The sequence below is a fragment of the Macaca nemestrina genome, chromosome 15 (genome assembly GCF_043159975.1).
Source record: "Macaca nemestrina isolate mMacNem1 chromosome 15, mMacNem.hap1, whole genome shotgun sequence".
Classification (NCBI taxonomy): Eukaryota; Metazoa; Chordata; class Mammalia; order Primates; family Cercopithecidae; genus Macaca; species Macaca nemestrina.
The window spans coordinates 113,751,440-113,779,154 of NC_092139.1; the positions used below are offsets into that span (position 1 = coordinate 113,751,440).

Genomic DNA, 27,715 nt, shown 5'->3' on the forward strand with positions numbered 1-27,715 from the left:
CGTCCTGTTTCCCAGCAAAGATGGATCAAGGACTATGGAGCCCGCAATTGTGGGGCTGCCCTCCACACCAGAGTGAAGAGCCAGAGGGGCCTGGTGGAAATGTGCAGGGCATGTCACACCCACACCTAAGGAAAGGGCCCAGTCCTACAGCACCAGCAACCAAGCAGTTAAAAGTATTCTGTGGCTCCCAGGGTCACAGAGTGGAGCCTTCCCCAGAGTCAGGAGCCTGGATTCAGGGTCATTGTCCCTGCAGAGCTCAGAGCCCAGATTCTCCCTGCCCCACCTCACTCTCTTTGGGATTGATTGCTCAGCAAAGACAAAAAGGCGGCGGTCCTCCATGGACCAAAGCCCCTGAGCCAGGGCCCATCCCCCAACAGTGGTGTTCCTGCTATAACAGGTCCCTGCCGGGTAGGATGAGACACCTCTGTGTAAAAAAACACGTCCACACACACTCCCGCGATATTGATGCAAAAACAATCTGTTCGCTCTTCCTAGAGTACTGACCGGTAATACCATATTCAAAAGCCTTTAAAAAAGCAAATCCTCAGTGAAGTTACAATTATTCTCCTGGGAGTACACCAAGGGAATTATTAGAGATGTATGACAAAGATGTTCATAGCAGCAGGTTTGTAAATCACCTAGACAGCCAATCATCAAGAGTGAGGTAAAGAAGTTACATATGGGACATCTGAACAACGGATTCTTCTGCAGTCATTTAAGTGTGATCTAGAAATATTTAAAGAGGAGGTGAGTGGTTTGCTGCATATTAGTGAAAGTGCAGAGAGTAAAACGTGACATATGACCACGGTGATTTCAAATATGTATTACAAAAAGACAAGAAAGGCTGGACAAATATCCACCTGAATGTCAGCTGTGTTTCCCTGAGCTGGACTTCTATCTATTTGTTATGGTCTCAGAGATGCTTTCCCATGTTTGCAAATTTGCAGATGATGAACATATATCATCTATGTTTGCAAAAGGAATCAGTCGTGTGTGTGTGTATATGTGTGTGTGTGTGTATCTCAATGGCACAGAAATAAAAGGCCAAGTTAAAGATGCATAATGACTCACTGCTTCCCCAAAGCAAGTTTTCTCTCTCCCAGCTTGGAAATTATTACGGAAAATGCCAAATGTGTGAGGCCTGGCTTGGACCCTGTTTGTCCAGAGCTGGGCTCCCCAGAAGGGCCATCCCCAACCACCTAGGCACGGTCACCTAGGAGGAGCTGGTTACGTGTGCAGGCCTTGTTCCATGCAACCATTCTTGGGACCAGAATCTAAGAAATATCTTTTTTTTTTCCCCTCCAGAAATGTCTTTGTGTGTATGTAGCAAAACATACATAACAAAATTTACCATTTACCATTTCAGTAGCATTAAGTAGATCCACATTGCTGGGCAACCATCACCATGATCTGTCTCCACAACTTTTTCATCATCCCAGACTGAAACTCCATACCTATTAAATAATAACCCCTCGGTCTCTACTCTCCCCAGTGCCCAATAGGCACTGCTTTACTTCTGACTGTGAATTTGACTACTCTTGGGACGTCGTACAGGTGGAATCGTACACTACGTGCCCTTTCGTGTCTGGCTTACTTCACTGCGCATCATGTTTTCAAGGTTTATCCACGTCATATCATGTGTCACAACTTCATTCCTTTTGAAAGCTGCGTAATATCCCATTATATATAATAATTATAAATATTATATATATATCACCTTTTCTTTCTCCATTCATCTACCTCTGGACACTGGGGCTGTTTCTACCTTTTGTCTATTATGCATAATGCTGCTTCTTTTTGTACCAAAAGTGTACAAATATGTGTTAGTGTTCCTGTCTTCAATTATGGGGGTATATACTTAGGAGTGGAATTGCTGGGTCCTATAGTAGCTCTGTGTTTACATTTTTGAGGAACTCTCATACTGTTTTCCACAGCAGGTGCACAATTTTACATTCACATTCCCACTAACAAAGCTAACATTTCCACCAACAGGGCTAATTTTTACATCTTTTGTAAAGACGAGTTCTCACTAAGTTGTCCAGGCTGATCTCCAGCTTGGTTTTTTTGTTTGTTTGTTTGTTTGTTTAGAGTTTCACTCTTATTGCCCAAGATGGAGTGTAATGGCACAATCTCGGCTCACTGCAACCTCCACCTCCCGAGTTTAAGCAATTCTTCTGCCTCAGCCTTCCGAGTAGCTGGGATTACAGGCGCCTGCCACCACGCCTGGCTAATTTTTGTATTTTTAGTAGAGACAGGGTTTCTCCATGTTGGCCTGGCTAGTCTCAAACTCCCGACCTCAGGTAGTCTGCCTGCCTCAGCCTTGGTCTTGAGCTCTTGAGCTCAAGCAATCCTCCTGCCTTGGCTTCTTAAAGTGTTGGAATTACAGGGGTGAACCACCACGCCCACCAGGAGTTCTTTATATATTCTGCAAATGAGAGATATTTTTTGTATATACAGTACTGGAGTTTAAACCAATTGTTAAAATACTAATTCATTACTTTTTAAATTTGGAAAACATAAAAAGGGAGGCACAAGAAGCATTCGTGTTTATATGCTTTGACTCAGCAGTTCCACATCTAGGGATTGGATATGCACAGATTTAGCTGCAAGAATGTTTATTGTAAAAGAAAGAAGTAAGGAAGAGATGAAACGGGAAACAACATCAATATCCAATAATCTCACATGGGTTAAATAGAATACAGCCCCGCTGTGTATGATCACAAACAATGCTGTGAATGAACACTAAATGATGTGTGACATTTAGAATATAGCCACGGTTACAAAGACAACGTTGCAAAGCAATATTTAGAGCATGATCCATTTTTTTTGTCTCAACAAATGCATAATTGCGTAAAAAGAAAGAATGTCAAATGTTAACAATGGTGATCTCGTGTGAGGGAATCTCAGGGTACTTTTTTTCTTTGTATTTTTTACCAATTTTCCAAATTTCATGCAATAAGCCACAAGCGTATATACAATGTTATCCCGATTATGTAAATATCTACATATTTAGATAAAAAGATACTCCAGGCCAATATTTTGCTTGCTGACTAGGAAAGGTTTCTCCTTTTCTTTCTTTGTACTCGCCTAGCTTTTACAAATTCTCCACCGTCTGGTGGTTTTACCTCGTTTAGGGAGGGGAAAAATATAGGAAAAGTTGTTAAACTTTAAAGTGGAGATCCAGTTTGCGCGAAAGCTCGGAATCAGCCCCGCGGCCAGCAGCCGCACGGAGGAACCGCCCAGACCCCGCCCCGGCCCAGCTAGGCCCCGCCCCACAGCTACGGCCAGCCTAGCCTTACGCTGAGCTTTCTGAGCGGGCCGCGCAGAGGCCCCGCCCAGGCCCCTCCCGCTCGACAGCCACGCAACATCCGCACAGCCCGCGGCCTGGGATCTAGGAGACGGTCACCCAGAGGCCCCGCCCTTGGCGCGTAGAGGCCCGGCCCCAGACTTGGCCCCGCCCCCTCAGCTGCGGCGCTACGTCAGCACGGCCCGCCGCACCCTCGCTTGGGCTTCCGGAACAGGCCGCGCCAAGGCCCCGCCCCGCGGCCGCACCAGGCCTCGCCCCTTTGGCTACGGCACTGCGTCCGCGCCGCACGTCGCGCCCTCGTCCTGGCTTCCGGGGCGGGACGGAAGAGCGGGCGGGACCTTCCAGTCCAAGGCGCCGCGGCTTCCGCCCGGGAGGGGCGCTGATCCCAAACGAGGTTGTGCGCGCTTCCTGCGATGGTTTTTTGCTGTCCCCGTTCAGCCCCAGGTGCGCGGGACGTAGAAGCCAGACAGCCGAGAGGCGGAGATGAAAGGGCCCGCGCGTGCCAGGCCCTGCTGCAGCCCCCGAGAGGTCGGAGGCGCGGAGCCAGGGCTGACCCTGTGCGCACTGGGTCGGGGGCCATCCCGCGTCTCAGCCTGCGCTGGACGCACCACCCGGGCAGAAAAGTGACATCAGAACCTTAGGCTCCGTTGTCAACCACGGTTACTGATGTCACCCGTTTGCACAGGGAGGAAGGTGTGACCTAGCGAGGCGTCCTCCTGTCCTAGTCAGGGTCTGCTCTGGGTGGGAGGGATTGTAGGACCCCCTCTCTACTGGCTGTCACAGCCTAAGCTGGTGAACTGTTTCTAGCCAGAGTGCCTCTTCGGTGAAGTCTAAAGCCACGAGATGACAACGGCAGCTGCCGTGTATTGAAAAGCACGTGCCAGGCCATCCTGGACTTACCGGTAAATGTGTTATCTCAGTAATCCTGGCAGCTGTATTAACGTGCATGCCAGCCCCTTTCACAGATGAGGGGCTGAGGTCAGAGAAGCAGCTTGCCAGAGTCCCTGGAGGGCAAAGGGGCACAGCCTAGATTTGGACCCAGATCTCTGATTCTGAATCTCAGCGGTTAGCCTGTGCGCGGACCCGGCATCCTGTGATAATAGTTTCCCTTCGATAGGTGTAGCTGCCTGTCAGCTCCGTTGGTTACCTTAGCTCACTGCTGCCTCCTCGAGTTGGAAGACCCGCTTACCCATAGCTAAGCCCCTCTCCCAACTCTGAAGGTGCTCAGCATCCCTGAGCTTGACCCAAGTTCCCTGGAAATTCCCACCCACCTGTTACCCCAGATCTCCCAATACTCTGCCTCCCTTTGCTTGAGGTGGGAAAAGATGCCCTCTGCCCAGGATCTGAATGGCCGGTGTGCAGCGCCAAGCCTGCTGGGCCTATGGTGGCAGGGCTGCAAGTGCACGACAGAACACACCCAGGGTGCTCACACAGTGCCAAGCCAGCCCCCAGGGTGCTGAGGCTGCCTCTCCCCTCTGTACCCCGCCCTCCCTTGTAATGCAGAGGCCGAAAGTCTTGGCTTTCCAGGTAGGTAGATGCTGGACGTCAGCAGCAGACAGGGCATCCCAGCACAATGAGCCCGCAGCAGTCCAGACTTTCTAGCCTCCAAGTGTACCTCAGAGCGGAAGCTGCGCATTTGATTTTTTTTTTGGCTCCATATTAAAGAACAAAGCATGGGAACTGGACAGGCCCCTCTGTAAACAGAAAACACATGTTTTCTGAGAGAATGGGCACTTCCTCTCCTGGTTTCATCTCCCGTGGACAGAGGTCTCCTTAGGCCTGCTGACTTCAAGACCAGGGAGGCTGCGGACAGAGGGCTGAGAGGAGGTGATTCTTCTTTGCTCAACTCGCCTTCTTGAATGGGGGCAAAGACAAGTGCTAGAGGTCTGCTTGGCAGTGGGGTGTGGTCTGAGGAGGGAGGCCCCTCAGAGACCGGAACAGGAAGTGGGGGTCTGGACCATTTGTGTCCTCCAAGCACACTGGAATCATTTAGGGTTCTACCCGAACTAGCTCCAGGTGAACGTGTGTTCTTTGGAGCCTGCTAGCCACAAATGGGCAGAGACCTCTAACTCAGATGAGAAGCCTGTGTCTGCAAAGAACGGGCATTCTGGGACTGAGTACCCACTGCTGTGTGGCCTTGGGCAAGTTTCTTAACCTCTCTGGGCCTCACATTTCTCATCTGTAAAAGCAGGATAACAGTAGTTATTTAGGATTAAATAAGATCATGGAAAATGCCCCATTGGACACATAACTAGGAGCTAATTAATAAGTGAGCAAAATCAAATATTGTCTCTGTTTCAATGCTGAGCTATTGTAGAGTGGCCCAAGAATCCTCTACAGACTCCCGGGGTGCCCGTACTCCAAAGAGCACCTCCTCTTCCCCTGCCTTCTGTTGAGCACAGCCACTCCCAGGCGGCTGTGACACCTTTCTGGAAGCAGCCATCTTGCGGACAGATCATCCCTTTGAATCTCCCCGGCAGCCTGAACTTTGTCCTTGAGGGGAGATTTGATTTGGGGAAATCATCAGACATCCTTTAAGACAAGTCTGCTGAATGGATGCTCAGAAGCCAAGCCAGGGCCTCCTGTCCGGGTCAGTCTGGCCTCATGCGCTGAAGGCAGTATACAAAGGATCTGGACTGGATCATCGCCACTGGTTTTGGTGGGTGTGAGCAACGTGTCTGTGTGTGTGTGTGCGTGTGTGTGTGAAAACAGAGATATTCACACACACTCCTAAGCTCAGTGGACGAACCAAACCAAAGCCTGCCTAATGAACATGAGGCTGCCTTTCATCTCTCAGCCCACAACTTGATTTTCATGGAAATTTCTCTGTGTGGGAAAATTACAAGCATTTCTGAATACAGGCAAGTGTGTGAGAGTGCGGCAGCATGTTGTCCTGGAATACTGGGATTTAGAGGTTGGGTTCCCCCGGTCTGTTCCTAACCAGCTGTGTGGCCTCTGGCTCCTTTCTTCACCCCCTAGCCCTTGGTTTCCGCATCTTAAGTGCTCCAGGAGGGAAACACACAGGCTGTGCCCACATGCGTGGGCATTCACAGCACGTGCTGGTGACATTGCTTATTAAAACATTGTAAACATTAATTGGCAGTCACAAAGTTCTAGTCACAATAGCAGACATTTTTAAAAATCAGAAACAGGCCAGGAACAGTGGCTCACGCCTGTAATCTCAGCACTTTGGGAGGCCGAGGTGGATCACTTGAGCCTGGGAGGCGGAGGTTGCAGTGAGCCAACCTTGCACCACTGCACTCCAGCCTGGGTGACAGTGAGACCCTGTCTGAAAAAACAAACAAAGAAACAACAGAAACAGTTCAATTGTCCATCGGTAGATGAGTGGGTAAACAAATATCAATAGGCGTATGATAAAATATCACAAAGCAGTAAAAAGGAATGAGCCATTGATAGACGCAACAACATAGATATCAGGATCCCGAGCAAGAGTTCATACACCATGAGTTTTAAATTTTTTAAAAAAATAAATTAAAAGTGATCTACAGTGGTTGGATTCAGATTGCTGGCTGCCAGGGAGTCAGAGACTGCCTGCAAGGGGCTCTAGGGAGCGTTTTGTGGGGATAGATATTTCTTTCTTGATCTTGGATATGTAACACGGTGCATACGTTTGTCAAAACTCATCAAACAGTAGAGGTGAAAGGGATTTTGCTGCATGGAACTTAGACTTCAATAAGGTGGATTTCAAAAATTAACTGGTATTTATATTTTATTTTTCAAATCTTGTAGAAAATAATAGACATAAAATGCTCACAACATATTCAACAAAGACTGTAAAATAACCTATAGTATGATCTAATGATTGTATATACATGAATATTTGTATTTATAACTTACGGTCCATTCATATAGATATGTGTACGCACACACACACACATATGTATGCATGCGCACATATGCATACATACAGTTTGGAAAATATAGCAGAAGGACTTTCAAACAAATGAACTCAGTAATTACCTCATGGGTAATTGTTTTCTTTTTAGTTTTCAATTCTAAATATTCTCTTAGTTTTTTCTTAATTCTAAATATCCTTTTAGGGGTGGTTTTTTTTTTTTTTTTTTTTTTTTTACTTTTCTGTAATGAGCACTTTTTTTGTGGAAGAGGAGTCCTTTTTGCTTGCTGTATTTTTCTACTTTGTTAATTGACAAATAATTGTATATATTCAGGGGTATAATATGTTATGTATATGATAACACTTTTCTTTTTATAAACAAAGAAGAACACACATATCTCTTTTTTTTTTTTTTTTTTTTCCAGCTGCAGCAGGCCAGAGACATGAGACATGGGGCTGGGCCCCAGGACAGGGTGGTGAGGACATCCCGGTTCCCATGAAAAGCAACCGCCTGGCAAGGCTGGAGCAGACAAAGAGGGAGTGAGGGGGTGTGGCTCACTCCCCAAGTTTTTTGGCTCAGCTTCAGTGCTGGGTCATTCTTGGGGACTGCTATACCCACTGGGCACTGCAGAACTTCTGGTGCTTGTGGCAAAGGGGAGTCAGGAGGAGCCCTGTCCCTGGACCAGACCTTCCTGTTTGGGGTACTGGGACCCAGTGGCCCTGTGCACCTTTCCTGAAGCTTCTGGGCCCCCAGTGATCGAATGCAGTGGGCTGGGGAGTCACAGACTGTGCTTCCTGCCTTCCTCCTCCGTTCCAGGTTCCTGTGCATTCGTGGGCCCATCCACCTGGCTGGGCTTGGCTAGGCTGTGACCTTCTCTGAGGACAGGGCTCTGCCTGCATTTGGAGCTGCTGGGACCTCAGTGTCACCCCCCACTCTCGCCAGCTGGCCTCACAAAGGTGCCCAGGAGGAGACCTGATTGCCGGCTCCTTTCCCCTCCCTGGCTGAGCAGATTCTACAACAGCCTGTGGAAATTAAAATAAGAGCCTAAAACTGTCAAAAAAATTTTTTTAACCAAGTCACAAATGGGAAAGCTGAGGCGGCAGCGGGTTAAGGACACGTTGTGATGTAGCGTTCTCTCCCGGTGCTTTCGTACTGTAAACATCACAGTCCACGGTCCCTGTGAACAGGCAGCCACAGAGACTGGGTTTAGAGTTGCCGGGGGAAGGCCGCATCCAAAGTGTGGCCAGCTCAGAACTATTCCACCACATGGGGGGTCATTAGTTCTGCTCAGTTCTGTGGGGCCTCACTAGTGTTTCCATTTAAAAATAAGTCAAGGTAAAAGAAAAAGTTTTAAAATCTAACAGTCATGTATCTATTTCTGTAATTGTAAAGAAATACACTGTCCTGTGACGGCTGGAGGTTCTGGAGCAGAGGACCTAGGAGACAATGTTTTCTTTTTCCTTTTTTTTTTTTCCTGAATTTTCCAAACCATCTATAACAGTGTGTATTGCTTTTATAATGGGAGGAGATAAAATAGACTTATATTAAAAATAAAGTGCACCTGAGCCTACATGTCAAATGTGATAATCAAAGGCACTTTCTATTTATCAGATACCTGGTTCATGCCGCATCTCATGCTAGGCCCTCCCAGCATGCTGGCTCCTCAGAACCCCCTGCAGGTGGGAGCTGGCAGCCAGGTCCCTGAGGCAGCACTCAGCACCCACGTAGCAGAGCCAAGGCTGGACAGGGATGACTCCAACTCCCAGGATTGTATTATGCTCATAACGACTTCCTGCCTGTTTGTATTTAAGACAAGGTCTGTCACTGTAGCCTTGACCTCCCGGGCTTGAGCAGTCCTCCCACCTCAGCCTCTGGAGTAGCTGGGAGTTACAGGTGCACACCACCATGCTTGGCTAATTTTTGTATATTTTGCAGAGACAGGGTTTCACTGTGTTGCCCAGGCTGGTCTGGAATTCCTGGGCTCGTGTGATCCACCAGCCTCAGCCTCCCAAAGTGCCAGGATTATAGGCGTGAGCCACAACACCCAGCCCCTGTCTCTTAAAGGTGAACATTTTCCCTAAATACAATGATGTTCAGTTCAAGTATTTGTATCTCACTTACATAGAATATGGAATTATTTCTGTAAACAGAATTTAGTAAAAAATATAAAAATCAGCCAGGTGTGTTGGCTTACGCCTGTAATCCCAGCACTTTGGGAGGCCAAGGTGGGCAGATCACAAGGTCAGGAGATAGAGACCACCCTGGCCAGCATGGTGAAACCCTGACTCTACTAAAAATATAAAAATTAACTGGGCATGGTGGTGTGCACCTGTAGTCCCAGCTACTTGGGACGCTGAGGCAGGAGAATCGCTTGAACCTGGGAGGCGGAGGTTGCAGTGAACCAAGATCGCGCCACTGCGTCACTGCACTCCATCCTGGTGACAGAGTGAGACTCTGTCTTAAAATATATATATATATAAAAAACTCATAGATTTTTACCTTATTTTACCTTATGACACTGTTGACCAACAGCCAAAGTCAGGATCGGTTATGTAACTCTCAGAGCCCAGAACAAAATGAAAATATGGGTTCCCTTGTTCAAGAATGACTGAGAATTTTAAGATCGGGGACAGCCAAACATTGAGTGTGGGGCCCTTCTGCACACGGACCCTCTACCACGGGGTAGGCCACAAGGCCCACCAAGTCAGCCCTGGACAAGTTATTGATGGTGTATGATAGAACTAAGGTGACAGTTCCCTTTGAGACACACTCTAATCATCAGTGACCACCAGTCAGAAAACAAATGGGCTTAAGCTGCAGGAAGACGAGCCGTTTCCAAGGCATTTTCCAATCTGAAAAATAGCGGTCGCAGCTCAGGAATGGAGTTCCCGGTGAGGACGCAGCAGGAGACACAGCCAGGCTTCCCTCCCCAGGAGAGGGCCAGGCCCTGCATAGGAGCTTTCGTGAAAAACCAGGGAGGCTGCAGATTCTCTGGAAATATCAACACGCTGGTGCCACACCTCGATAGAGCTTCAGTCACTCTGCCGTGGAGCGCGCGAGGCGGACCATCCTAGGCCTTGGGGAGAAATCATGACAGCTGATGCCAGTGCTTGTTACTAGGAAAACACAGTAAGAACCTTCATCCCTAAATGTTTATACCTACTATGTACTCACAAAAATTTTAAAAAAGGATTTACTATGAAAATGTAAAGTATCTCAATCTTTATCTTGATCATACGTTGAACTGATAATATTTTGGATATATTGGTTTAAATAAAATATATTAATTAAAAAAAAAAAAAAGGAAAACTTCATCCTGCTGCCTCTGGGAAAGGATCTTAGGTTCATTGGCAGGTAAACGTTCCCCCAAAGGAGGTCCGCTATGAATGCTGGAAACGAACCGTCAGCTGACAAGCATCTGCAGCTCTGAAAACAAGGGCTCCACGCATTGTCCCCGCCAGTGCCCCACCAGCCCACCCCCATCACCTCTATGTCCTCAGCCCCACGTCAGGTTCTGGAAGTTTCCAGGGGAGTGGGCAGTACCCTCAGGGGCTCTTGGGGTGAGGCCTCTTCCATGAATCACATGTGGAAGCCCGGGACCAACCTCAGAGAGGATCATGTCTGAGAAGTCGTCTGAGGGGAAAATATCCACTTAAGAGAGTGGTTCTCCAGGCCTTTGGGGACAAAGGACAAATATTCCTCCCACCCCAATCCCCAACAGGCTCCTTGTTCATTTTTCTTTAAAAAACAAGAAAACAAATCCCCATTCTCCCCAGCCTGAAACAGTGCTCTGGAGAAGCTGCCCTGGCCCCGAGTGTCTTCTCCATAAACACGTCTGGCGAGGAAGGACGGACAACGGCCTCAGGCCCAGCTGGCACCCAGAAGATCTATGCCTCCCAGCGCCTCCAGGGCCCTTGCAGTCTCGAGAGATGTGGCTTGGCCACTTTTGCAGATTCCCAGGCCTGGGGCCACTCAGTTGCCTCCCCCAGCCCAGGTGTCTCCACAGGACCCTGGCCTCGGAGAGTCTGAAGCCAGGCAGGGAGAAGAGGGTAGAAAATGGTGGTGCTGGGGAGCTGGGCTGTGGGAGTTGGGCTGTGGGAGCTGGGCCAGGCCAGCAAATCATTCCCGAAGGTGAAGAACTGCCGGCTGAGGGCACCGTGGGCCTGGGTCCAGGGCCCAGCGTGGAACCTCTTCTTCTGGAGCACCAGGGGTCACAACAGCATGGGCCTGGGTCCAGGGCCCAGCGTGGAATCCCTTCTCCTGGAGCACCAGGGGTCACAACAGTCCCTCTACTCCACAATCACGGGTGACCCACGGCCGGGTGCTTTCGGGACGAGACAAAGACAGCGTGTTCCTCCAAGCCCCTGCCTGCCGCTCCGTCACTGGGGCCATGGTCTGCGTGCCAACAACCTTTTAGGAAGCATCTCGTGCCCACCCTCACCACCCCGCAAAAAACCTGTGTCCAAAACACTTGGCAGTGGGCTTCAAACACTCAGGTGCCCCGAGGAGGCGCCGGGAGATGAGCCCAGAGCGCTGACTGGCGAAGGCCCCAGCAGGACTGGGCCGTGGGACTTGCTTGTTTACCTCTTAAGAGAAAAACACAACGAAAAAAGCTTCTGGGTAGAATTGGAAGTTCTGGGGCTCTCGGCGCCTCGGCCTCCGCGCCGTTCTCTTCCTCCCCTCCCCGGCCTGCTTTTCCTCCTTCTTTCCCTCTTTGTTGCCAACCTCAGAGCCGCGGCTGAAACCCAGCCCAGCGTCCGCGAAGCCCGGAAACTTCCAGCTCCGCGACTGTGCAGAAAGTTGGGGGGCGCGGCCGGGGTGACAGCAGCATCTCGGGAGCGGCCGCGGCGGCCACCCGGGACCTCCGCCTCCCGCGCCTCCCGCTGCCCCAGCCGCGCCCGGGGACCTCGGGCAGCCCGCGGGCCGGACGTGAACTTGACCGTCGCTGTGCCCGCCTGGACCGCGGCGCGCTCGGGACGATCTGGTAAGCGCTACCCCTCCCGCCCTCGCCCGGCGGCGCTGGGGTCCGGGTCGGGGTCCGTGGCTCGACCACGAGGGCGTGTCCGGGGCGGCGGGCGCCAGGGCTCCTCGGCCGCTGCACGGGAGCGCACGGCTGAGCCCGCGGCCCGGCCCGGTGAAGTCAGCCCCCAGCCTTCCAAACAAAGACTCGGAAAGTTGGGAAGGGAATCGTTCCCGACATTTTCCTTCCCCTCGGGCTCTGGGTTGCGGCCATCAGGGCTCCTAAAAGGGAAAGGAGAGCTCTCTGGTTTTCTCCTGGTGTTTTCTTCCCTGCGCTTTGCCCCCCACCTTTGGCTGGAGGGAAGGAGGAGGGGGCACGGACGCCCCTCGGGTCCTCAGGTGTTGACCCTCCAAGGTCAAGCTACCCAGGGACACCACAGGAGGTGAGGGCCTGTGGGATGAGGGACCCCCGACAGCACAAGGAGGCAAGCCCCTCATGGCTGCAATGCTTGGGTCCTGGGGCTCAGATGGAAGTTGCTCCTGATCTCCCCCACCCTCCGTACCATTCTGAGTGACTTCTCTTAGCCGTCCTGGGTGACCCTTCTGAGCAAGACACCCTGGTCACCAACTGTCCTGTTGGCTCTGCTTGAGGCAACCACAGTGCCAAGTGAGCCTGGCAGGTGCTGGGTCACAGGACAGCCATGGATAGGGCCTGGGGAGGAGAAGAAGCCGGGGCCCTGTAGGGTCTGTTCCTTGGGGAGCAGGTGGGGGACTCTGCTGCCGCCCCAATTCCTGCCTGCGACAGGCCCAGCCCATACCTCCAGCTAGCTTCTCTGCATGCCCCTCTGTCTGCCTGAGACAAGGCCTCTGTCGCCGTGAGGGTTCTGATCCCTGGGGGGCACTCCTGGGGTAGAAACCTACCCCACCAGTGGGCGGTGGCAAAGCCCTGGAAACTCACAGAGCTGTCCTGGGCCTGGGCCTCCACAAGCCTCCCATTTTGATCAGGTGCCCCCAACCACAGCAGGGACCACCTATCAGGTCTTGCTACCCGCGGTGGCCAGGTCCTCAGCCTTCCAGAGACCATTGCTAACTTGCCTCCATCCCCGGGTGCCTACGCTCCCAAAGTCCTCCTTAGGGGAGCACCCAAGCCAAGAGGGCTGGCCAACCAGAGCCTGAGCGGGTCACCACACCGTGTCCCTGGACTCTCCGGCAGGGCTGTCGCAGGGCAGCCTGCAGGCGTCAGCTGGGGCACAGAAGGGGTTTGTAGTGATGGCAGGGGACGGAGTGCTCAGGCAGCTCCAGCCTGTTGCTACCATGAGGATAAGGGCTGGGGCTGTCGGAGTTTCTGACTTCGGAAGAAATCCAGATTTGTACATGAAATGTCCAAAATTTGAACACATTGCAGGACAGAGGAAACACTGTCGGGTTGAACCTATGCCCCCACCCCAAGTTTGCAACTCCTGTGTACGCCTGAACTGGTTAGTGTTCAAAGGAAGGCAGATTTCTTAGTGACCCTGGCCCCAGCCCGAGATTTGAGCAGGAGGCCCCGTGGATCTGGGGAGCAGGGAGGCAGGAGAGTTTGTATCTTACAGATCCAGCACCATGGGGAGGGTCGGCCTCCACAGGCATGAGCTGTCCAGGTAACTAACCCTTGCTTGAGCCCATTTAAAGTTAAAATCTCCCTGAAATGAGGAACCTGACCTGCTCCATCCCCAAACCCTTTGGGGGAGCTTTTATGTCCATTCAATCAGGGTATAATGAAGGAAAGACAGGATGCAGAGAGTGAACCTGAACTTGGACTTTCTTCATGTCCCAGGCAGTGGAGCCGCAGCATGTCGAAAAGCCTGGGCTTATAAGGCAGTTCTGCACTGAGGCAGGCCTGCCTCCGCCTGCCAGTGCTACCTCATTCTAGCTGGGTAACCTCACCTCTCTAGGCCTCAGTTTCCTCATTCATAAAAGGAGCTTAATAAGAGCCGGCAGAACTCACACCTGTAACCCCAGCACTTTGGGAGGCCAAGGCAGACAGATCATGAGGTCAGGAGTTCGAGACCAGCCTGGCCAACATGGTGAAATCCCGTCTCTACTAAAACTACAGCAATTAGCCAGGTGTGGTGGCACACACCTGTAGTCCCAGCTACTCTGAAGCCTGAGGCAGGAGAATCGCTTGAACCCGGGAGGCGGAGGTTGCAGTGAGCCGAGGTTGTGCCACTGCACTCCAGCCTGGGTGACAGAGCAAGACTCTGTCTAAAAAAAAAAAAAAAAAAAAAGAGTAAAAAAAGAGTTCTATCTCAGTTGCATTGTTGGGAGAATGGTGACAATCCCTGTGAACATGGAGCACTCCGCTAGCACACGGCAGGCACTCAGCATCAGTGGCTGCTGGCTTCTCTCACACATCACCTGCTTCTGGGCAGCTCAGGAATTTCTCTCCTGCATCTCATGTCAACTTTGCATCGCTTGCCTCACCACCTTCTGGTGCTTGTTTCCATACCCTAAAGGAAACAGTCACTGAATACCTCCCCCACACCTATACTCCTGTATGGAGTACTAGGCACAGAGAGGTAAGATGACAAGGTCCTGCCTTAGAAGCTGCCAGATGCCCTGTGCAGTGACACCCTCAGGTGAGCTTCTCTAGGCTAATGCCAGAGAAGGTGTTTCCTGTGCAGCCTTTGTTGAATGCCTCCAGAGACAGGCAGCTCACCACCTATCTGGCAGTGTGGCTGTAGAAGCTGTAGGACAGGGTCACCCAGGCATCCTTGAGCCTTAACTGGTAGAAAGAGATGCAGGGCAGGTCCACAGACAGTGCCCCTGAGTCAGAGGCACCTGGTTTTACTGGAGAAAACACCTACCTCATAAGAAATTTCTGAACATTTGGTGAGGTGTACAGAAAGGTTTCGGTCTCCAGAAAAAGCACTGCAAATGCTCATGCATGTTTTTACAGAACAGAGCCCTGTTTCCTCTTTTTGCCGACAGCCCATTTAGCAATGCCAGGGCTGTGCTGGTGACCACACCCACTTCCTAACAAGGCAGCCACTGTCCCAGGGGACAGCCAATATATGCTTTGATTTTCCGAGGTTAGTGTCCTTGGGCCCCTGATTTTGGAAAGCCTGGACAAAATATAAAGAGTCACTGCATGGAAAATAAACCTACTCCAGAAGGCTGGCTGCTGTATTCAGGAAACTGGAGAGAAAGGTCAAGGTGTTCTGAGGCCCAGGGTTCCTCGCCAGGATCGGCTATAGAGTTTGCAGGACCCGGGTAAGGTGAGAATGTGGCGCTCTGGTTTGAAAATGCCTGAGAGTTACAAGATGGTGACGATGGTGCGCATTAAAATGAGCTTGAGGCCCTTCCGAGTGCAGGGCCTTCCTAAGCTCAGGGCCCCGTGCAGTGGTACGGGTCACAAACCCACAAAGCCAGCCCTGCCCCTCACACGTGTTCGTGCCACATGCTGAGGCCCAGGGAGGGACCAAAGGCAGCTTCAGTGAAGGAATACAACTCCTCGTCTTTGCCATTCTTTTTTTTTTTTTTGCCATCATTGATGTTCCACGCTAATTTTAGAACACTTTGAGTCCTCACAAAAGAAAAACATTTTTCAATCACCTATGAAACCACACTCAGAGATAGCCACTGGAAAGGCCTCACCCAGCTTCTGCCAAAACTTTTTTTTTTTTTTTTTTTTTTTTTTTTGAGATGGAGTCTCGTTCTGTCGCCCAGACTGGAGTGCAGTGGTGCAATCTCGGCTCACTGCAACCTCTCCTTCCTGGGTTCAAGCGATTCTCCTGACTCAGTCTCCCAGGTGGCTGGGACTACAGGCACCCACCACCACGCCTGGCTAATTTTGGTATTTTTAGTAGAGATGGGGTTTCACTATGTTGACCAGACTAGTCTCGAATTCCTGACCTCAGGTGATCCACCTGCCTCAGCTTTCCACAGTGCTGGGATTACAGATGTGAGCCACTGCACCTAGTCTGTCAAAACATATTTTAAGCAAAATTAGCATCTTATTAGGTGTATCATTTTATCTTCTGCTTGTTTCATTAATACTTTATCACAGTATTTTCGTAAGTCAGAAGATACAGTCCTGCAAATGAATTTTGATGACTATTTAGCATTCCACTGGACAGAAGTCCTTAACTAACCCCTTATTATCAGGCCGTTGGGTTCTTCTCAGTTATTTCCAGTTTTCCCCATTATAGGCAACACTTCCAGAACATTTGTCTGCACTTTTCTGATTACCTCCAGCTTTAGTGGTGGGACTCCCAGTTAAGTCATTAGGGGTGACATTTTGGCTCCAGAACCCTCTTGGGGTGGTCTCTGAAAAATCCCCTTGCCCAAGTACCTCAGCCCCCATGCCTCATGCAGTGATGATCCCACACCACAGCCCTGGCATCTCTCTTTCTTTTTTTTTTTTTTTTTTTTTTTTTGAGATAGATTCTTACTGTCATCCAGGGCTGGAGTGCAGTGGCACTACCTCAGCTCACTGCAACCTCTGCCTCCTGGGTTCAAGTGATTCTCCTGCCTCAGCCTCCGAAGTAGCTGGGACTGCAGGCACGTGCCACCATGCCCGGCTAATTTTTTGTATTTTTAGTAGAGACACAGTTTTACCATGTTAGCCAGGATAGTCTCGATCTCCTGACCTTGTGATCTATCCACCACTGCCTCCCAAAGTGCTGGGATTACAGGCATGAGCCACCGCACCCGGCCCTGACTTTTAAGAGAAAAACCTGACTTTTCCCACAACTGACTTGACTGGCAGCGTAGGCAAAGACTCGAAGTGAGTCTGGAGCGCTGACTGCCTGCCCTGCACTGGCTGTGTTGATCGCCATCTGTGAGGTGCTACCTTCATCCCCAGGTACAGACAAGGACCCCAGGCTCAATGGGCTGAGGCACTGGCCCAGGGAAACTCCCTGCTGCCCTTATTGTGAGGAGGACACATTTGTGACTCTGAAGCAGAAAAGACCCTTTGTCCTGCCAAACCATGGGCTGGATTCGGGGGTCCACATGTGGCTGCTCGGGTGGCCTGACCACTGAGCCTGTCAGGCCGGGGTTGGGAGGAGGACGCTAGCCTGGTGCCTGCTCACAGGGAGCACTCAACAAACAGCAGCAGGAGGAAGAGGAGAGGACGGGGCAGCAGCAGCAGGAGGGGAGGCTCTGCGGGCATCTCCCAGCTGGCGAAGGCCCCTGAGAGCGGGGATCAGGTTTGCGGCCCCAGGGCCAGCCCAGCAGGGGAGCAAGGTGTGTGAACACATCGAGGAGGGCTGTGTCCTTCTTCCCCTTCACAGGCAGCTGGGCATGTCCGGGCCAGAGGGGAGGGCCTGTTAGTTTCCTGTGGCAGCCATGTAACAACTTCTGGCTGACTTAGAGGCTTAAGCAACACACATTTATTACCTTACAGTCAAGGGGGTCAGATGTCTGAGGTGGGGCTCCCAGGGCTAAAATCCAGGTGTTGGCAGGGCTAGTTCCTCCTGGAACTCCAGGGGAAAAATCCATACCTTGCCTTTTCTGGCCTCTGGCGGCACCTGCTCCTTGGCTCCTCCTCCCTTCTTTCATCTTTAAAGCCAGCAGCGTCCCCTCGTTCTGTCTCTGACCACAGCAGGGAAGGAGTCTCTGCTTTTAAGGTTTCGTGTGACTAGACTGGGTGCACGTGGCTAATCCAGGCTACCCTCCCACTGCAGATTTTTAACTCAATCACACACCTGCAAAGTCCCTTTGGTCTAGTGCGGTAACACTTTCCCAGGTTCCAGGGATTAGGGCTCGGACATCTTGGGGACATTATTCTGCCCGGCAAAGGTGGTATCAGGGAGTCTGAGCATCTGAACCTCCCCAGGGGACTGAAGGAATGCCTGCAGTGTCCTCTTCCTCGTCCTCAGCAGCTGTGAGTCCAGAACAGAGGCCGTCTACAAGGTCACACCTGGAGAGATCCAGGGAAACTGAGGTCACAGAGGTCTTGCCCAGGACCCCAGGCCAAGTCCTGTGTTGTCTTCCACAGATGCCCCCCTTCCCCACCACCCTGTAGTGCACTGGCCAGGGGGTGGCAGCGTTTTGGCCTGGAGGGACACCAGCCTGAGGACTCTGTGGAGCTCTGGGCCTAGGGGGAAGGCGGGAGGGACTGTCATCTATTGGGTGACTTCCCCACACCAGGGTCCGCTTTACGGAGGTTACCTTTTCACCCCCCAAGTCCCATGGGAAGTGCAGATTTGTTTCCTCATCTCATAGGTAAGGAAGTTGAGGCCCTCAAAGGGGCAGTGGCTTGTCCGTGGAGAAGAGTCTGGTCCTCCCAAGGAGCCTGTGACTGGTGGAGAAGCGGGTGTGAATGGGCTGTCCTATGAGCAGGAGGGTGGGTGTGCGGTGATGTCGGCGTGGTCCCTGTGGAGCCCTGTGCACAGGCCTGTGCATCCGCTGACAGGCAGCCGAGAAGACCTGCAGTCACATCGCTGATGGTAAAGCTGTAGCAACAGGCTCAGAGAGGTGTGTTAGTTTTCCCAGAGACACACAGCTCTCTGGAAGAGTGCCATCCTCTGAGCTCCTTTGCCTGGTGTTTTGCATCCCTTGCCCCATGGGCACATGTAGGAGCAGAGTTCCTTGGGGTTCGATCTGTGGGGTGGTTTCTGAGGGGGACTGTGTCATCCATTGTGGAACAGATTTAGCTGCCTCTCTGTAAAACATTTTTGCCTGACGTGAATTCTCTCCCTTGACTGGGGGCCAGCACAGTGCATAGTAGGGTAGTTAAGAGCCCTGGGTTTGGGCTGAGTACAGTAGCTCATACCTGTAATTCCAGCACACTGGGAGGCCGAGGCAAGAAGACATGAGCCCAGGAGTTTGAGACCAACCTGAGCAACAAAGGTTAAACAAAAAAGAAATTAGCTGGGCGTGGTGGCACATGCCTATAGTCCCAGCTACTTGGGTGGCTGAGGCAGGAGGATAACTTGAGCCTGAGAGGTTGAGGCTGCAGTGAGCTATGATCATGCCACTGCACTCCAGCAGGGGCAACAGAGCAAGACCCCATCTCAAAAAAAAAGAAAAGCAAAGCCTTGGGACGGGAGCTGGGTTGCTCTTAAATCCCAGGGCCCCCACTTTGGTGTGATCTCAGGTATGCTCCTGACCGCTCTGTGCCCGAGTTCCCCCAGCTGTAAAGGGGGGTGATAATAATGCTGCCCAGACCCCAGAGGACACCGAGGAGGCTCTTGCTGGGCAACTGGTCCTGCCCCAGAGCCCTTCCACTCCACGCACCCCTGCGTACACTCAAGGGCAGATGGGCCCCCCACAACCAAGCCAGGCCTGGTGGCCCTAGGACACTCTTGGTCACAAGATTTCAGATTATTTTCTCAGCAAATTTCTGACCACTGTCCTGGGGCCTCAGCAGGGGCAGAGCTGCATGGTCCTGGGTCTATCTGGACTGGTTCTGGCTCCAACTTCAGCCCACCACAAGGACAAGGGTTCTGGGAACTCAGGCAGGCTCTCTGCCAACCAGGAGCCACTCTTGCTCGCCTGGACCCCACGGGGCAGGAATAGTGGGCATTCATATCATTCCCATTTTGCAGCCAGGCAGACCGAGACCCAGAGAGGCCAGATAACCTGCCTCAGGTCACACAGTTGGCAAAGGATAGGGCCAAACCTTGGTGATGGCCAGACTCTAAATCCAGGGCCACTTCTTGCCTTAGGAATATAGTCTTCCCTGGCACTCACTTAGCCAAGAATCTTTCTAGAAGGGGGGCAGGCCTTCCTGCCCCGTTCCCGGAACAGGCCAGCTGCTTTCAGGGCCAGAAGAGCCATGGAACAGCCCTTTGGAGGAGGAGGCTTGTGAGAATGTGTAGGGGTCGCAGAGCCTCCCCAGGCAGGGCAGCACTGCAGCTTGCATGTGGCAGGGGTGTGGGGTGAAGCTGTGCAGGGCAAAGGACAAGTCAGTCGCCACTGGAAGTGCCCCACTCGGGGGCCTCGGTGTGTCTCTTTCCCCAGCACTGGCATGGCACATTTTGACCTGAGCAATGGTGAGCTGCCCGGAATATGAACAGGAGGAAGAGAACCTTCCCCAGGCAGCATGTGAGGCTGGGGTGGCACTCGACACAGGATGGCAGCAAAGGGCATGCCGCCCTCCAGGCCGAGGGTCTCGGGAGCCTCCCTTCCCAGCCCCTGCTGTGGCCTCTCCCTCAGGCCTGGCATGGGAGGAGTTAAGCAGCCGCGGGCACCTTGGCACATTACGCTGCCCAGAGTGTCCGGCTCCCCACCCCCACTGCTTTTCTTCCTTTTTGCCTTTTTCCTTCTTAATTAATCATACGCTGCTGCCCAATTTAAATATGGAAATGCCCAGGCCTAGGCGATGCAATTATTCATGAGGGCCGGGCGGCTGTCCGGGGCTCTCAGGCTGTGGGGAGTACCGTGGCATCGCCTCGGTTCTGATGTGTGTGAAATTATGTGCACAAAAGGCGCCTCCTTATCTGGGTGTGTGAACTAAATAAATAAATAAGGGCTTTTGTTTGTTTGCCGGCTCCTGCACATGGCTGCTGGGACTCAAGCGCTCATGTTGTCTGCGCCTCTGTGGGACTCGGGAGACAGGAGGCAGGGGAGGCCCCCGCAGGCCGGCCTGGGGCTGGGGGCTGGGGACCGGGGGCCGGCCACCAGGCACCTGGGGCCCTCTCCCTCCCCTGGCACCACCCTCACCCCGCAGCTACCCCCCCAATACACACCCTCGCCGGAAAGTTCGCCCTGCCCGGGCTGGGCTCCCAGGCAGCCTGGCACGGTGCCAGGCTCGCCGCCGAGCTCGGGCAGCAGGGTGGGGCGAACGCAGAGCACGGAGGACGGGGCCGGGCGACCTGGGCACCAGCAGGACCTGAGGCCAGGAGCCGGGGGCCCAGAAGGTGAGGGCACACCAAGTGGGCGCAGGGTGGGAGCTCTGCGGGCAGCAGGCCCTGCGGCCGGGCCCAGGAGCAGGCCTCGTGGGGGTGGGGCGTTGGAGCGGAGGCTGACAGAGGAGGCAGGCACAAAGGAGGGCAGTGCCAGGCAGCTGCGGCCGACGCGGGCATCGCTGCCTGCCTGCCCCCAGCCGGCCTCCCTGCCGGCTGGGGCTGGCCTGGGCTCCGAGCGGAGGACGCGTGTGCAGGGGGCCAGGCAGGAGCGGCAGATACCGAGCCGAGCCGTGGCCACAGGGCCAGCCGCGAGCAGTCGGAGGAAGGGCCGGAGCGAGGCGGGGCCCGAGGCTGTCAAGGAGAAAAACATCCCAAGGCCTGCAAATTGCTGCTCTCAGCTTTTTTCCCCCCTCCTCCTGCTTCGGGGGTGGTGGGGGGGGGGGGCGAAAAAAAAGCAGCGCTTCCTCTGGAGGCGGATGCAAAAAGGATGCAGAATTTTAACCATCTCCTGCACCGGCCCTCCTTCCTGAGCAGGGTTTGGGCCCTGGCCTGGCGCCGAGGCACCCTGGGAAGGGAAAGGCCAGAGCAGCCGATACCGGTTCTAGGGGACGCCGGAAAGCCCAGCCTCCTCTGCACCTCCATCCAGAACGCGGGCCCCGCAGCACCTGCAGCAGGGGTGGAGGATGGGAGGCGGAAGGGGCCTGGTGCCTTCGGAGGCTGCACCTCACGGTACCAGTCACTACCCAGGGCAGCACGCCTGTTTGCTGGCCTCCTCTTGGTGTTAAACTTGGTGTCCAAGTCCCTGATTGGAGACCCCAGCCCTGTGCTGGGTGGGGGTCTTGGGGCCCCCTGACTTGGGGGCCCACTGACTTGGGGCCTTCAACCACACTGGCATCCCAGGCCTTCCTCTTGACTAATTTCTGTTTCAAAAATAATGTGGAACGTTTTCTGGCATCTGGTGAGGACTTCACACACTGTACATTCAAGGCAGGACTTAAGGAATGAGTTCACAAGGTATCTGGTCACTGGACAAATGGCGGGCAAGCCCCCTGTGCTCCTCACTGGGTGAGACTCAGGGGCATGGGTTCAGGCAAGGGATCTCAGAGGGATGGTCTGGGCCCACATGCCCACAAGGCACAGAGCCTAGGGTCCATGAAATGTTTTCATTTTAATTTCTTTTAAAATCATAAGGAAAAAAACGACTATAAAAATAATGAATATATGATAATGAATTCGACCTGGTTATATTACTCTTTAATCTGATGCAGTCATAAAATAGAATTTTTAGTATTCCTGGAGGAAGGGAACCAGGAAGCCGAAAGTGCCCCGGCCCATGAAAGGCAGGTGTGGCCTGGGTTGGTCCTGTCTGTCCCAGGACAAAGGGTCGGATGTCTGGGTCCAGGGGTGGGGTTAGGAGCATCTGGGTGCCCTGTGAATCTGGCCTCCATGAAGGCTAGCCGGGACAGGTTGCTCCAGCCTGCGGCGGACAGGAGCCAGGGCTGTGTGTGTCTGTACGTGTCCATGTATGTGCATGTGGGTGTGCAGGCATACTCGTGTGCATGCCAGTGTTTGACAAAGGATTCCCAGACACCTGCGTGTGTAAGTCCCAATTCTCAAAACAAGGGAATGCAAGGCCAGGGTCAGGAGACAGTGTGGCTGCGAGGGCCTTGTATTCCTGACAATGATGGGTGGGGAGTGCCATTGTCTCCCTAGGAGAAGGCAGCCTTCAAGGTCCCAGTGCCCCCAAACCCATGAGCTCACACAAAACAACGCGAGCCACAAATGCAAGCCACATCTGTAATTTAACATCTTCTAATAGCCACATTTTTGGAAAGTGAAAATAAGCAGGTGAGATTCACTTTAGTACTAAAATTCATTTTAATCTAACATAAATTTCCAAAATCCTATTTCAATGTGTTGCTTGTATGAAACTGTGAATGGGATATTTTGCCATTTTTTCCATATTCGATTTGGCCTCTCCCCATTTCAATGGCTCAGTTGCTGCATGTGGAGAAGGGGCTGCCATGGCAGGCATGCAGGTTTAGTAGGTCCCTGTGCCCCCCACTTCCCCACCCAGAGTAGGGGAGACTGGTTTTCTGCTTCTTTTTTTGCCGGTGGCCCTTCCTGGCCAGGGAAAGGGATGCTTCCACTGGTTCATCGGCCCCCAGCAACCCTGAGAGCTAAAAGAATGGATGTTGGGGCCGCAGGTTCCAGAATGAGGGGGGCTGCTGGAAAGGGTTCTTCAGCTGTGCTCCCAGACGCCAGGGGACGACACAAAGGGCTGACTTCAGACTCACAATAGTGGGGCGGTTAGTCACAGTGCCAGGGCAGCGGGCAGGCAGACAGAGCCCCCTGTGTCTGCGCCTGGTCGGGCTGGGCCCTGCAGCCCCCATTTCCCCAGCTGGCTTCCCACCCCACCCCTGCCCGCTCCCCACATTAACCCCCTGCCGCCTGCTGCCTACCTGGCAGCCTGGCCGGGGCTCCCTTGGCCAGGCTCTGGTTTCCACCAGCCACCCTGGCCAGAGGCGTGCTCCTTCTAGAAGCCGGGCTCAAGCCTGCATGATTTCACGGGCCTGTCTCAGGAAGCAGGCGTTGGAACAGCTCCGTCACCGTGGCTGGGCAGCGTCCATGCAGCCTGAGAAAGGAGGTTTTCGTATTAGTTAGAGGCTCCCCACTTAAAGATTTCATCAGCATTTGCAAGTATTCGCCATTCAAGGACTGTGCATTTCTGGAAACAATGAAAAGCCAAAACTGTGAAAAATTAAGGAGTGGCCCTGAAGCTGGTGTCTGTAACTGCACATTTTAAAGTGAACAGACTGATATAAATATTTTAATCCTGTGCCTAGATAGATGGATAAGATAAAATAAATTAGTCATGTTCTGGCCCAGTCTGGAGACTATCTGAAAGCAAGACAAATGTCAGCATTTGCTGTTTAGGGTTACAATTAAAATCTCTCCTAGATTGAGCTTCTAGAGCCTCAGGGATGGAATTCGCTGTTTTGCCGCGATTTGACATTAAATTATTGACCGATGGGGAGGAGGGTAACTTCCCCTGAAAAAGTATAAAATGAAGTTGTCAGTCTCTCTTTTTAATTAAAAAAAAATCTCTGCAAAGATTCTGCATTCTGGCTTTTCTTTGCTAAATTAAAGTGGCATGTGTTTTTATTTTAGAAGGCAGAGATGTTTTGCTGTGCCCGGTGTGAGGAAGCGAAGGAAAAGAAAGATCTTTTGAAAATGTGTGCATCTACTTGCAGCTTAGAAATTCCAAGTGCCAGACATTTTTCTTGGAGGAAATAAATGTCTCAATTTATTAATCTTACCTGTTGATTATGTTCTGGAATGATTTATTTCATAATTTAATCCTTGTCTAGAACTGAGGCCATCTTTGGAAAGTGAAAGATCTAGGTCTCGTTGGTCCAGGAGACATTGTGGCCTTCTGTTAAAATCATTGACTGCCAGGATCAGGGCCCAGGCGGCTCTCGGACGGAACCGGTCTGTGCTAGGCAGCCCGGCCCACTCGGCCTTCAAAAAACAAGGGATGGGAGACATATGCTCTGCTCACATCATTTTGTTTTGATTTATTTTAAACTGCTTAAGATGATTTTAGCACAAAGAGTGGTGTATCTCACTTGCATTCTGAGAGCCACTGGATTTTCAAGCTAGAGTACAATTTTTTTTTTAATCCAAATTTAGAAATTGCCTTTTAGAGTAGACAACAGCATGCTAGTTTGCCTTTTAACTCACTTTTAAAGAAAGATACTTAAGATCAAGTACATTGAATTTGGAGATTGGTCCCCCTCCGTTATTAGGGGCTGGAAATGGCCCAGTTTTCAAAAATAAGGTCAGAAAAGGGGTGTTTCTGGCCTAAGAGTTCTTCCAGGCTGGGCTCGTACCACAGAGATTCTTCCACACACATGTCCTGAGTTCTCGTCCTATACATAATTTTTTCTTCCAAGGAGGAGTGTGACATTCAGTTCCAATGTCATCGTGTGGAAAAGAGTCCCTGCCTGGCTGAGAAACTGTCACAGGCAGCCGGGCCACCTCCCAGCATGACCCACAAGCCCGAGGGTGCCCCTCGAGTGGTTTAGGGACCCGCACAAATACCATTCTTTTAAAGCAAGCCAACACATTCTTCATGAATTACAGTTCCACCCTGGCTGCTGGTACTACCTCTAATAGTGGGAAAAAATTTAAAAGATTGGGGACAACAGGAAACACATTGGATCCCCAAGGGAAACGGCCTGGAAGCTACAGTAGGGACATGGGTGACCCAAGGGCTCTGGTCAAGTCCTGGGGCTGTTCCCTTTATTCCTCCAAGCCTCAGCTCCCCGGATTTAAAGTGAGAACAGCACCCAGCCCAGCCCACTGTCAAGGGCTGTTGCAGGAATATGACAACAGCCACCAATATTTGCATAGCAGAGATGCCCAGTTTCATTTTCTATTTGAAAGTTTCTCTGAAGGGGGATGTGCTAGAGACACAAGAACAACTGCTACCATCTTAATAACTTTTCTGGCAATACACGACGATGGTTGTTTATATTAATCTCATAACTATTAACAATTCATTTCATTCTCATAATGAATTATATCTATTTGACTTATAATATATATAATCATATCAGTAATATAGTCCTTTTCTGATCATGAAAGCAACATATGCTCACTATAGAAAATTTGGAAAATACAGAAAAATGCACATAAGGGAAAAATTATTCATCCTTTCTCCCACGCAGAGACAAGCTCTGGTCACATTTTCCTGTGTTTCCTTCCAGGCTCTGCTCTCTGCCGAGCAGCTTTCATCAATTCTCCTAGCATCTATTTTCAGATAACTCCATGGGCTTTTGTGATTGGTCCCTCCTTGTCACCTTGGCCTTTCTGGTCCTCAGTGGCAGTTCTTTCTCTCTGACTGCCTCCTTCAGGAGGGCCTGGCTCAGGGTCTGGGTGTTCAGGGAGAAGACGTCGTGCTCCACGGCACCCAGCCTCCTTGTCCTGCCGTGCTGGGAGCCCTGTTGGGGCAGTCCAGACACACGGCCAGCACAGCCCCACGGCAAAGCCAGGCCTGCAGGTGGGCTCAGGGCGTCAGGGAGCCGGAGCGAGTGGTATGAAACCCATTATCTCGCAGGGCCCGAGCTGTGGAGGTGAGCACGCTAGGTCTTCCCGTGCAGGAGAGGGCTGGGAGGTGGGAAGATGCAGGCAGGCCGTCCCCGACAGAAAACCCAGGAACACTGCAGCGTGGATTGCGGGGAGCAGGGGAGAGCGTATAAAAAGCAGCTTCGATGCTTGAATTCTCAGCAAAGAAAGATGCTCGGGCCAAATCAAACCAACCACTTCTTAGACATGCAAAGTTTCATCGGAACTGTTAGGATAACGTTTCCAAGGTGTTCAGCTTTATGGCCCTGACTTACACCCGCTGCGTGGTTGGGGGTTAGTGCCAAGTGGTTTGGTAGGCAGAAATCCACCAGAACTTCAGTGCAAGGGCACAGTCCCCCAATACCATGTCACAGTCATGCACGTGCCTTGGCCGACCCCACAAGTCCATCAGGAAAAAGTTCCACAGAACCAGGCCTCTGGAGGGGGAACCACACAGACCTCCCTATTGCCTTCTGAGTAACTGATCCAAAGGCATTTCTAGAATAGCCGGGTACATTCGTGATAGGAGAAATGAAGTCTATGGGGTCTACCTTAACCCCCTTACAATAATGCAGTGGCCTCAACGTCTTAACAATAGATCATTCGAGATTTATTAATAACCCAAGTTGCAGAAAAACTTCACAGGCGAGATCATAGGTTGCAGTGTTCATTACAGTATAGACATATTAGGGGGACATGACAGTAAATTATCCCATAGCGAAATAATGGAACATTGTGTCACCCTTAAAACGGTGTTGACATTTTGGGACACCAAGGTGGGTGGATCACTTGAGGTCAGGAGTCCGAGACCAGTCTGACCAACATGGTGAAACCCTGTCTCTATTAGAAATACAAAAATTAGCTGGGTGTGGTGGCTTATGCCTGTAATCCCAGCTAGTCAGGAGGCTGAGGCAGGAAAATTGCTTGAACTTGGGAGGCGGAGGTTGCAGTGAGCCGAGATCACACCATTGCACTCCAGCCTGGGTGACAAGAGTGAAACTCCATCTCAATAAATAAATAAATAAATAATAAAATGGTGTTGACAAAAAGTTTGGAATGGCATGGGTGTGTATGGGATACATTACCTTCCTACAGTATATACATATGTAGGATATGTCTGTGTATGCATATGTGTGCTGAACAATAGTTGGGAGGGAATTACAACAGAATATTATTTGTGGATCATGGCATGTAGGTGAATTTTCCTTTTTTTGTGTATACTTAACTCATATTTTTTATTTACTACTGAAATTATCTGTATCTCAAATATCTATCTTTATATTTTATTCTTAAGTTGCACATAATTTACACTTTCCTGTGCCTTCCTTAAACACGTGGCATTTTTATAATCAGGGAAAAACTATTTTTAAAGACTCATTATAGAAAGATAGACAAACAGAGACAAATGGCATGTTTTCTTTCAGTCATTGGGGATGGATGATACACGTAGCAGAAGTATTCGTTAGACCAACAAATAGGAATAGTAAGTCAATATTGTTCTTTCTTTCATAAAAGATTTATATGTTGGTAGCTTATTAATCAAATACTACGTGAGTTTTCTAAGCAAACACATATACTTGTACACCAGGGCAGAAAAATCTCAATTAAGATTTTGTGTGGACTCC

The 27,715-nt window shown here is 51.4% G+C and overlaps 1 protein-coding gene, 1 long non-coding RNA gene and 1 other non-coding gene across 12 annotated transcripts in view; 2 read left to right on the top strand and 1 right to left on the bottom strand.

The window, feature by feature from the left end:
* Positions 1-3,652: 3,652 nt before the first annotated feature.
* Positions 3,653-27,715, top strand: part of LOC105489811 (uncharacterized) — a 72,206-nt gene continuing 48,143 nt past the window's right edge. For 5 of the 7 annotated variants that reach the window (XR_011614210.1, XR_011614211.1, XM_071080746.1 and 2 more), the window contains exons 1-2: positions 3,653-5,966; positions 7,589-12,148. Coding sequence is in view for 5 of the 7 variants with exons in the window: in XM_071080746.1 (XP_070936847.1) it covers positions 11,221-12,148 (928 nt within the window). In the remaining 2 variants the exon portion in view is untranslated. The remainder of the gene's footprint in view (positions 5,967-7,588; positions 12,149-27,715) is intronic. The other 2 variants (XM_071080747.1, XM_071080748.1) reach the window with 2 other exon arrangements.
* LOC105489804 (PRR34 long non-coding RNA) lies at positions 15,629-24,371 on the bottom strand. 4 transcript variants are annotated; one of them, XR_011614215.1, is made up of 4 exons: positions 24,281-24,371; positions 23,423-23,595; positions 18,884-18,947; positions 15,629-18,772 (listed from the first exon to the last, which is right to left on the bottom strand). It is a non-coding gene; the product is annotated as a PRR34 long non-coding RNA (transcript). The 4 variants fall into 4 exon arrangements; XR_011614214.1 differs by lacking the exon at positions 24,281-24,371 and having other exon boundaries at positions 15,629-18,028; positions 18,280-18,772; positions 23,423-23,795; XR_011614216.1 differs by lacking the exon at positions 24,281-24,371 and having other exon boundaries at positions 15,629-18,409; positions 23,423-23,795.
* Positions 18,466-24,279, top strand: LOC105489805 (uncharacterized). The gene is made up of 2 exons (XR_011614217.1): positions 18,466-18,585; positions 24,132-24,279. It is a non-coding gene; the product is annotated as an uncharacterized lncRNA (long non-coding RNA).